Raw genomic sequence first — 12511 nt, 5'->3', positions numbered from 1 at the left:
AGTTTACGTACCGACAAGCGCTTACGCCGTTGACCTAGAGACTATTATTACTTGATCCGCGCGGAAACAGTCCTTGTCGGTCTGCATTGCGGGCAGTCCATGGGCGCCGTTGTCTTGTATAAAAGACTTCTCGTACAGCCTAGTGCGGCGATATCACGTCTTGAATCGACATTGTTTAGTGGTTGTTTTTTATGTTAAATCCCTATATTTTAAACATTTTCGGGTGTAAAACATATGTTTAATTTTGGCAATTTGGAATGAAATTAAAACAGGATAAGAACAAAGCTAAATTAAAAAGATTTTACCATAATATTGTAAATATCGATATCACTATTTGCAATCCCTAAACTTTTTATTAGTTGTTTACTTAAAATTTGCTCTGGCGTGTGAGTGAGCGTCTTTGCGGACTAGGTCCGGCGGCCAAAAGGTTTATTTTTTTTTGTTCTACTGTTACTGACAACATTGCTTTGTCAGACTGATTTTTTAAACACATTATTTATCAATAGATACGAATGTAGTAGGATAGTATACCTACCTACTAGATAAACAACTATATTTGGGGCATTAGCTATGAAAAGGGACCTTATTGACGACGGCGCTTAAGCCGCACACCGTCGAGAAGCGCCATCGACAATAAGGTCCCTTTTCATGGATTACGTCACATTTTGTGACTGTTATTCCACATTTTTAACCAGAAAATCTGCATAAAACACCAATACTCAATTCTGAGAATCACAATATGTAAAGTGGATAATATGTTAGTAAAGCTTTTTCCTTGATAATTGACTCTAAATTCTAGAGAAGGCGAATCAACTATTTGACCGACAGTTTCGAGTGTCCTTTGCGTTACTCAAAACGTCTCTAGAGTTACCAAGAAATCAGGCTTCTAATATACATACATAATTTTTAATTAAGGAAAATTCGTCAATTACTGGCCACTTTATATGTTATAATAACTTCTTCTTCTCAGCATATTTGCGTCCACTGCTGATATGCCTCTTTCATCTATAGCTTATTATAATATAACTAGCCAACCTTATACTAAAAATGAATTATATTCACCTATAAACAGAATACATTTTAGTAGGTATTAGGAGAATTTATGCGGAGCCTTCTGGCACAAGTATTTGTTTACTTAAAAGTAGGGATGTAACGATACATGATTTTGCCGATACGATACCGATACCGATTTTTGAAGTAAATAATCGGCGATACCGATACAGATACCGATATCTATGGCACAGTAGTTAGCTAATAGATATAAAAAATAAGGAATTATATACTTATTATACATAAATCATACATATGTATTAATACAATAATATTAATACACTCGATGTTGTGAAGTGTGAAAAACTGTAAAACTAACAAAGAAAAATGCCAAATCAAAATCAAAGAAAACATTTATTTAGGTAATCACCAAGCAATCAATGCAAAAGTAAATCCAAATCAGTAATTATAGTTCACTTTAGGTAGTTTTTACCCGACTACGGCAACGCAAAAGGAGGGTTATTTGTTATGGAAACAAAGTGTATTCAAATTATTAGCAGCGTCATTCGTTTCGCGCGCTTTTCAAACTGTAATATCGGCTGAATTTAAATCGGCGATGCCGATATATCGGTCTACCGATTATATCGGCCGATATATCGTATCGGTATCGGTATCGTTACATCCCTACTTAAAAGAAGGTTCTTGTTTTAGTTCTAGTTAAAACATATTATTGTGTAACCAATAAATCATTTGTAATTCTTTTTCATTTTCATTTTTTCATTAGGTGGTTCGTTATTGAAGGGGTCTAGTTATTGACACCTTATACTAAAATGAATTCTGTTTGAGGGTGAATAGAAATCATTTTTAGTATAAAGTGGCCAGTTAATTTACGATTAACCCTATTAAGTTTTACAATTGGAGGCTTGAATGTTCATGCACCATATTATGGCTCCTCTACACGATGGGCCAACGCCGGCCACTCCAAGGGACGCAGCCATGCGGTAGAATGAGATAGCAATATCACTTGCTCCCTCTAACGCATAAATGCGTCCCTTGGAGTGGCCGGCGTTGGCCCATCGTGTAGAGGAGCCATTAAGCTGAAACATAAAGCCAATGTTTAGAAGGTGACATTTTACAACGAAGCTTAAAAGTTGTGGACGGATTCATGTCGGTCAAAAACAGGTTTCTCCCGCCTTCATGTTCTATTGATTTGCAACTACAGCAATATTATTATTTATTATATTCATAATAAGTAGATAGCGAAAGATCTTAGATTTTAATAAGTGCATGTCTAAATTGCTAGTGTATGATATTATTTCTAAATTAGAGTATTAATTCTTAATAAAGAGGAAGATTGCAAAATTCATTGCTTCGAATGGAATCAAATTGATCCTTGTTTTAAATATTAAAACGACAGTCCGACATTGTCTTAAGCAGAATCTCTAGTGTATTTCATTCGATAGCATGACGAGCGTTCGCGTTATGTCTCGCTTTTTGTATGGGATTTTGAACAGCGCGCCAAGCGGGACGTTTTGGAAATTCAAAATCCCATACAGAATGAAACTTAACGCAAACGCGTACATCACGTCACGCTATCGAATGAAATGTAACTAGGGTGTAGGGGTAGGTACAGATGGCCTACCGCGAACCACGATCGATGTGTTTCCTCTCTGTCGCACTTGTAAATTCGTACGTTAGTGTGACAGGAAGGAAACACGTCGAACGTGGCTTGCGGTAGACCCACAGGTTGGCCGGACGTAGTATTTTGCGTAGGGTTGTCATTGGCCAATGGAACTGTCATTTCAATATATTTGATACATAATCCAGCATAGTAGTTTTTGAGACAACTGAGCTACCGATGCTCCGTTCGAAGCCAATGAAATTTTCAATTGATTTTTCCCTTTTATATGAATTTAGTTGGTCAGTGTCTATCTTGCCTTAAAAATTATTCCATGTAAGGCGTTTATTTAATGTTACAAATTATATATTTTTAAATAAATACTCTGTGATAATGTGATTGTTCTTTATTTAATTACTCCCCATATTAATCTTTAAAATTGTTACTTATCTGAACATTCAATACTTAAATTGTTATTTCGTTACACATTGCAAAAAATGTGCCACTTACAAAGAAATAATACTTTTACCAGACTTTAAGTCTTATAAATGAATTGTGACGTTATCTATGAAAAGACACCTTATTGTCGATGGCACTTACGCCATTATTAAAGATGCTCCGACACTAATACAATTCCGCGCGATGCTGTGCCGCGTAAGCGCCATCGACAATAAAGTCCCTTTTCATAGATAATGCCCCAATTATGTATCAAGCAGAAATGTCTATCTGCGAATGCGCACTGTCTTGACTGGGACTTGAACCCACGACCTCTTGATCACTAGTCCAGTGCTCTGCCATCTGAGCTACCAAGAATACCCACAGTACAGCAGCGTAATTTCAAAATTAGTAATCAAACTTTTTTTTGCGTTCCTCCGAATTTTTCTGAGTGTATTTGCTTATACTTACTATTATTCTACCTATAGTTAATTTTTCAGTCTTTAGCATCATAAATATCTGTAACTATTGTAGCAGGTCCCTTATAAGAGGCGAGGTGTGGTAGGTGGTGAGGAATTTCATGCAGTTGCTGGCTGCCAGAACTGGTACTGTGATCATCATCGGACAGCCGTAGAGAACTGAAATAAACGATTATTATGTTAATACCTATAGGTACATTTTAATACAGGAAACTGATAGGTAACTTGGTAAAACATATAAAAACTAAAAAATGCACGTTTTTCCAGAGATAAGACCTAGTTAGATCGATTTTTCGTCCCCGAAAACCCCCATATAGCACATCGAAATCGTTAGAGCCGTTTCCGAAATCCCCGAAATACATATGTCGGAGAATGGCTGAATTGTGCCATCTATCGCCTTCAAGAGGCGTTGTATCACGCAGCCTTTGACAAATAGAGCAAACTAGGGTGTTACAGTGCACCTGAGTGGCATTCGGCGCAGTTCCGCCAAGGCGTCATAGAGTGCGCTGTCAAAACAAATACAATTATTCCTAGACAGGGCAAGCTATTCTGGCACCATCTGCTATTATTTAATAGAATAATAAGATTTAAATTTGCATGCTTAGTTATTAAGTTAAAATAATACAGCATGTTTATAAATATTTAACTGACACAAAAATGTATATCAAGAGCTTTACTAACTGCTGTAGCCGACGTGTCCGTCCACTACATATGTAGCATTAGAATATATATGTATAGAATAGTATTAATAAGTAGAATAAACATGTTAGATTAATTTTTATAGTAAAGCCAAAAATAACAGTTATGTCTTGTAGGCCGGTCCCATAACGGCAAATATTGTCTGGCCATAAAAGTGCACTTTATTATAATCGCAATGCTTACCTAAGCTCCGACCGCTACGCGCGGCCTTTAGTATTCGTTAAGTTCCTGTAACGTTATTGTATTAGTTTATTATGGTCTATTATCCTTGCGTTTTACCGGACCTAACGGCAGAATCATTGTATTTTATTATTGTGTAATTTAGCATAGTTTAGTTGCGTGGGAAGCTCTTGGTACCGTACAGCGTACCGTTAGCAGGACATAGTGGGGATGCACATGTTCGCATAAAACAGTAAAGGATACGGCTACCAAAAGCATTCTACCTGGAGCATTCTACCACACGCAATCCTTCGGCAAACATCGTTACTATCGTTAGTCTGTAGATTACCTACTGTCGCGCTATTAGCAGTGGCCAATTGTGTTGCCCCTAGCCAAACTAGTCATTTAGCTATTATAAATAAACCCTCGACACGCAACATAATCAAGATCTCTTCTTAGGAGATACGACCTCCTTGACCCAAGCACCTATCTCCTAAAGTGGTGACCACCGCCGAAGTAAAGAAGAAATGGGCCCGAACCAAAACAACGCCAGCGGAGTGAACAGCGAAATCGTCGATGCAGGCAACAGCGCAGCTAACAACACACTCGTTCAACAACAGCCTGCACCCGCACCACCTGCATCGGCCTGCGCACCGTTGAAGATAACTGATTTTTGGCGCGACTCGCCGCGCATTTGGTTCGCCAGCTTCGAGCACGCTACGAGGGACTTAAATAGAAGCGACAGTCAGCTTGCAAGCATGGTGATAGCACAGTTAGACAAACAAGATGTCCAGCAAATCACAGACATCCTGTTCAACCCTCCTGAGTCCGAGTACTACAAAGCCGTAAAGGAGCGTCTCATCGCCGTCTACGAAGAGTCCGATAGCCGGCAAGTGAAGAAGCTCCTGACCCAAATGGAGCTCGGCGAGCAAAAGCCCAGCCAGCTGCTAAGGCGAATGCGTGAGCTAGCCAGAAACAAGTTTAACGACGGCACGTTAAAAATTATATGGACTAACTCTCTGCCACCATATATCCGCTCGGTGCTTTGCGTAAGCGAAACCTTCAGTGAAAAGGCAACGCTCGACGAAATGGCGCGACTCGCTGACAAAATGATGGAGGAATCGTCGAACGCGCCACAGATTTCAGCAGTATCGAGGCCAGTATCGATTACGTTACCGCAAGATCAACATCATCAGCAACCGCCGCCAGCACAGAGTTATGCGGCCACCGACACCCAGTTCATTCTAAGTGAAATCCGGAAATTAAGCATTAGAGTCGACGAGTTGAGCAGACGCCCGCAAGCCGAGCCACGCCAAAGCCGTTCCCACAGCCGGCGACGCTCGAATTTCCGTTCACGAAACAACTCGAGGTCCGGAGACAGAAGTAAATCTCCATCGCCATGGTGCTACTACCACCGACGTTTCGGTATGGAAGCAACAAAATGCAGACCGCCGTGTGCTTTCCGACCCGCGACTTTGCCGTCGGAAAACTAAAGAAGACGCTGGCCGCGGCGGAATCCAGCGTACTAGAACGTTCACACCGCCTTTTCGTAACCGACAGGAAGACGAAAGTATCGTTTTTGGTAGATACCGGAGCAGACATCAGTGTAATACCAAAAGCGAAAGGCACACCTGCATCACCTCTATCGTTTCAACTATACGCTGCCAACAACACGACTATACCTACGTATGGCGAAAAAACATTAGAACTCGACCTCAACCTGCGCCGTCCGTTCAAATGGAAGTTTACCGTTGCTGCCGTGTCGAAACCAATCCTTGGAGCAGATTTTCTGAATCATCACGAGTTATTAGTTGACGTGACGAATCGAAGATTGATTGACGGAAAGACAATGCTCACTACAAATGCGCAAATATGTAAAACGAACATGCCTACAGTTCGGAGCATCCGCGTAGGTCAAACCTATCACGACATACTTGCCGAGTTCCCTGGAATTACAAGACTTACATCAATGAAACTCAGTCCGAAGCACACAGTCGAGCACGTCATTGAAACAATCGGTCAACCTGTGCACTGCCGAGCGCGACCAATCGCACCTCATCGCTACGAACAAGTCAAAAAAGAATTTCAAAACATGATAGAACAAGGCTTATGTCGTCCTAGCAAGAGTCAATGGTCCTCGCCGTTGCACGTGGTGCCTAAGAAAAATGGAGATCTACGTGTATGTGGCGACTACCGAAGACTCAACGCCATCACTGTACCCGATCGCTACCCCATTCCACGCATACGCGACTTTACGTATCAACTCGCTGGAAAAACGATTTTCTCTACGATCGACCTCAACCGTGCCTACCAGCAACTTCCGATAAGCGAGCGAGATATCGAAAAATCAGCGATCATTACGCCGTTCGGATTGTTTGAATTTCCGCGAATGTGCCCAGGCTTAAGAAATTGCGGTCAAACATTTCAACGATTCATACACGAAGTACTCAGGGGGCTGGATTACGTTTTCCCGTTCGTCGACGACCTACTAGTAGCTTCAACCACCGAAGACGAACACCGAGCACATTTACGCGTCATCCTACAACGTCTCGACGAATACGGAATCACAATTAACCCCGCAAAATGTGTTTTCGGTCAATCCACGGTGAAGTTTCTCGGCTACGAAGTGAACAAGGACGGTATCCAGCCACCGAAGGAAAAAGTACAAGCTATCGCCGATTACCCAAAACCTAAAACAATCGAGGAATTACGACGTTTTCTCGGCATGATAAACTTTTATCGAGAAAATATCAAAGATGCCGCAATAATTCAATCTCCACTCTGCAAGTATTTGCACAACGCGAAGAAAAGAGACAAGTCGCAAATCGAATGGACCGAAGAAGCTACGCGAGCCTACGAAGCGTGTAAAGCGAGCATACAAAACGCCGCTCTACTCGCACACCCGCGGCACGAAGCGAAACTCGCGATATTCTGTGACGCCTCAAACTCCGCGGCTGGCGCTGCTTTACAACAGCTCATCAACAAACAATGGCAGCCACTTGGATATTTTTCGCGCAAGTTCACAGAAGCTCAGAAAAAATACAGCACATTCGATCGAGAACTCCTATCAATATATTTATCTCTAAAACATTTTAGGAAAATGTTTGAAGGAAGACCGCTAACAATATTCACAGATCACAAGCCGCTCACATTCGCATTTACGAAAGCATCAAACGACGGCGAATCACCGCGACGCACTCGCCATCTACTTTTCATAAGCGAATTCACGACCGATATTCGCTATGTAAGTGGGAAGGAAAACGCTGTAGCGGACGCACTTTCGCACATTGATGCGATTACCTGTCCCACGCCGATCGACTTCAAAGAATTAGCCGCAGCTCAAGAAAGGGATAGCAACATCCAATGCCTGCAGCAACAGGCAAACATATCACTGAAGAAAACCAAGATTCCCGGAACTGACTACAACATATATTGCGAAACTACCACAGGCAACGATCGTCCGTACCTACCTGCGGATTACCGACGCACTGTATTCGACCATATGCACAACGTCAGTCATCCCGGCACTCGCACAACGCGCAAGATGATCGCAAGCAAATACTTCTGGCCTTCAATGAATACGGACATCGGAACATGGGCAAAAGCATGCATCGCATGCCAACGAACAAAGATACAGCAACACACTACAAGTGCTCTATCGACGTTCCAACCTACAGCCCGTTTCGAACACCTACATTGTGACATCATCGGTCCAATGCCAACAACGTCAGACGGTTACCGTTACTGTCTAACAATCATTGATCGCGCAACTCGATGGCCCGAAGCGATCCCGCTAAAAGAAGTCACCGCTGAAGAAGTTTCCAAGGCCGTCTACGAAGGATGGATGTCAAGATTCGGATGCCCAGCTACAATAACAACAGATCAAGGTCGACAGTTCGAAAGCCGAATGTTCGCGCACCTAACACAGCTGCTTGGTATCGAAAAAACTCGCACAACACCGTACCATCCGATATGCAACGGTGTCATTGAACGTTGGCATCGAACAATGAAGACAGCACTGAAAGCTAGACTCTTATCCGCTAAAAGTTGGATTAACGAGCTACCTACCGTGCTTCTAGGTGTCCGCGCAGCGCTCCGCGCCGACACATGTGTAAGCGCAGCTCAACTTACATACGGATGCAACATTCGTCTACCCGGGGACTTTCTAACAAATACAACAAGAAACGATGTCATAATGGACAGCTCCTACGTCGAACAACTGAGAGAAACCATCCGAAAACTGAGACCAGTGCCGAGTCAACCGCATAGCAACAAAAGATCTATCTTCATTCACCGCGATCTATCTACGTGTGACTACGTGTATGTTCGAGTCGACGCAGTTAGAAAGCCTCTGCAGGCGCCATACGACGGTCCCTACAAAGTACTGAACCGAACCGACAAGGTTTTCACTATTCAGCTACCTACACGCGAAGCAAAAATTTCAATAGATCGCCTGAAACCTGCATATACCATAACAGAAAATGCAGAGGCCATTCCGGTGCAGACACAAGGACCTGTGATCACCTACAGATCAAATCCAGCGACGACGCTTTTATCACCGCCGTCCACACAATCACTACCGAGACCGCCGACGCCGACGCCGACACCGACGCCGCCGACGCCGCCAACACCGGTGACTGCCGCTAATACAAGGAGTGGCCCTGCGACATCGCCTATGGATAAGGACTCTGCATCGATTCTCACGGATTCGCGACAACCACGGATGACACGCAGCGGACGCATCGTTCGTCTACCCGTACGCTTCGCTGAGGGGGGAGCCATGTAGCCGACGTGTCCGTCCACTACATATGTAGCATTAGAATATATATGTATAGAATAGTATTAATAAGTAGAATAAACATGTTAGATTAATTTTTATAGTAAAGCCAAAAATAACAGTTATGTCTTGTAGGCCGGTCCCATAACGGCAAATATTGTCTGGCCATAAAAGTGCACTTTATTATAATCGCAATGCTTACCTAAGCTCCGACCGCTACGCGCGGCCTTTAGTATTCGTTAAGTTCCTGTAACGTTATTGTATTAGTTTATTATGGTCTATTATCCTTGCGTTTTACCGGACCTAACGGCAGAATCATTACCGGTGTGAAGTTAGCAGCCAAAGTTAGCAGCCGCCGATAACCCAACCAAATTAAGAAGTCAAAATTTTTAATGTAAAAAATGTCATAGAAAACCACTAAAAGAGCACCTGATACATGTAATTACAAAGTAACCATACCGAACAAGACCACAAGTGATGAAAAACTAAAATATGTACATTTTCGTCACAGAACTCATGCTATCTGTAATATCGCCTAATAAAACGGCAAGCTAGCTCTAGAGGTTTTTAAAACCGGTTCCATGCAGCATGCAGCAAAAGCTGCTGGGATCTATAAGTGATACTCGACCGTAAACTTGGAGAAAAGGGGAGACCAAGGCAAACTGAACCCAAAATATTCTAAATAGTTCCAGTATTCAAATATTTTTACCATGAAGGACGGCAAGCAAGGGATTTTCGACCTATGTGACAGATAGCTACTGTCATAACCTACAAACGATTGTGCGTCGCAAGTTGATACTCGATCGATAAGACTAGTCAATTAACAGAAAATTATAAAATTAAGATTTTCTTACTTAAGTGGCTGCTGAGAGCTACAAGTGCTGAAACGGCCAGCAAGAGATTTTTGAAACCTGAACTATACAGCTAGATAATCATGCTAAAGAACTGCTGAGAGCTTTAAGTGATACTCGACCGCAAACATTGTGAAAAGGGGATACCAAAGCGAAATGTACCCAAAATATTCTGAAAAGTTGCAGTTTTCAAAGATTTTTACCATGAAGGACGGCAAGCAAGGGATTTTCGACCTATGTGACAGATAGCTACTGTCATAACCTACAAACGATTGTGCGTCGCAAGTTGATACTCGATCGATAAGACTAGTCAATTAACAGAAAATTATAAAATTAAGATTTTCTTACTTAAGTGGCTGCTGAGAGCTACAAGTGCTGAAACGGCCAACAAGAGATTTTTGAAACCTGAACTATACAGCTAGATAATCATGCTAAAGAACTGCTGAGAGCTTTAAGTGATACTCGACCGCAAACATTGTGAAAAGGGGATACCAAAGCGAAATGTACCCAAAATATTCTGAAAAGTTCCAGTTTTCAAAGATTTGTAGCATGAAGGACGGCAGGCAAGGGATTTTCGACCTATGTGACAGATAGCTACTGTCATAACCTACAAACGATTGTGCGTCGCAAGTTGATACTCGATCGATAAGACTAGTCAATTAACAGAAAATTATAAAATTAAGATTTTCTTACTTAAGTGGCTGCTGAGAGCTACAAGTGCTGAAACGGCCAGCAAGAGATTTTTGAAACCTGAACTATATAGCTAGATAATCACGCTAAGGAACTGCTGAGAGCTTTAAGTGATACTCGACCGCAAACATTGTGAAAAAGGGATACCAAAGCGAAATGTCCCCAAAATATTCTGAAAAGTTGCAGTTTTCAAAGATTTTTACCATGAAGGACGGCAAGCAAGGGATTTTCGACCTATGTGACAGATAGCTACTGTCATAACCTACAAACGACTGAACGTCGCAAGTTGATACTCGATCGATAAGACTAGTCAATTAACAGAAAATTATAAAACTAAGATTTTCTTACTTAAGTGGCTGCTGAGAGCTACAAGTGCTGAAACGGCCAGCAAGAGATTTTTGAAACCTGAACTATACAGCTAGATAATCATGCTAAAGAACTGCTGAGAGCTTTAAGTGATACTCGACCGCAAACATTGTGAAAAGGGGATACCAAAGCAAATGTACCCAAAATATTCTGAAAAGTTCCAGTTTTCAAAGATTTGTAGCATGAAGGACGGCAGGCAAGGGATTTTCGACCTATGTGACAGATAGCTACTGTCATAACCTACAAACGATTGTGCGTCGCAAGTTGATACTCGATCGATAAGACTAGTCAATTAACAGAAAATTATAAAATTAAGATTTTCTTACTTAAGTGGCTGATGAGAGCTACAAGTGCTGAAACGGCCAGCAGGAGATTTTTGAAACCTGAACTATACAGCTAGATAATCATGCTAAAGAACTGCTGAGAGCTTTAAGTGATACTCGACTGCAAACATTGTGAAAAGGGGATACCAAAGCGAAATGTACCCAAAATATTCTGAAAAGTGGTAGTTTTCAAAGATTTTTACCATGAAGGACGGCAAGCAAGGGATTTTCGACCTATGTGACAGATAGCTACTGTCATAACCTACAAACGATTGTGCGTCGCAAGTTGATACTCGATCGATAAGACTAGTCAATTAACAGAAAATTATAAAATTAAGATTTTTTTACTTAAGTGGCTGATGAGAGCTACAAGTGCTGAAACGGCCAGCAAGAGATTTTTGAAACCTGAACTATATAGCTAGATAATCACGCTAAGGAACTGCTGAGAGCTTTAAGTGATACTCGACCGCAAACATTGTGAAAAGGGGATACCAAAGCGAAATGTACCCAAAATATTCTGAAAAGTTGCAGTTTTCAAAGATTTGTAGCATGAAGGACGGCAAGCAAGGGATTTTCGACCTATGTGACAGATAGCTACTGTCATAACCTACAAACGATTGTGCGTCGCAAGTTGATACTCGATCGATAAGACTAGTCAATTAACAGAAAATTATAAAATTAAGATTTTCTTACTTAAGTGGCTGCTGAGAGCTACAAGTGCTGAAACGGCCAGCAAGAGATTTTTGAAACCTGAACTATACAGCTAGATAATCATGCTAAAGAACTGCTGAGAGCTTTAAGTGATACTCGACCGCAAACATTGTGAAAAGGGGATACCAAAGCGAAATGTACCCAAAATATTCTGAAAAGTTGCAGTTTTCAAAGATTTTTACCATGAAGGACGGCAAGCAAGGGATTTTCGACCTATGTGACAGATAGCTACTGACATAACCTATAAATGATTGTGCGTCGCAAGTTGATACTCGATCGATATGACTAGTCAATTAACAGAAAATTACTAATTAAGATTTTCTTACTTAAGTGGCTGATGAGAGCTACAAGTGCTGAAACGGCAAGCAAGAGATTTTTGAAACCTGAACTATATAGCTAGATAATCATGCTAA

General features: G+C 41.5%; 1 protein-coding gene across 1 annotated transcript in view; it reads right to left on the bottom strand.

The window, feature by feature from the left end:
* Positions 1 to 3385: 3385 nt before the first annotated feature.
* The window catches only part of LOC134666811 (protein ARV1), an 80911-nt gene continuing 71785 nt past the window's right edge, over positions 3386 to 12511 (bottom strand). The window contains exon 7 of the mRNA XM_063524108.1: positions 3386 to 3681. Within this exon, the coding sequence (XP_063380178.1) occupies positions 3569 to 3681 (113 nt within the window). The 3' untranslated portion in view covers positions 3386 to 3568. The remainder of the gene's footprint in view (positions 3682 to 12511) is intronic.

This window comes from Cydia fagiglandana, chromosome 8, assembly GCF_963556715.1.
Source record: "Cydia fagiglandana chromosome 8, ilCydFagi1.1, whole genome shotgun sequence".
NCBI lineage: Eukaryota > Metazoa > Arthropoda > Insecta > Lepidoptera > Tortricidae > Cydia > Cydia fagiglandana.
The sequence above is the reverse complement of the archived record's forward strand: the minus strand, read 5'-3'. Positions and strand labels throughout refer to the sequence as shown.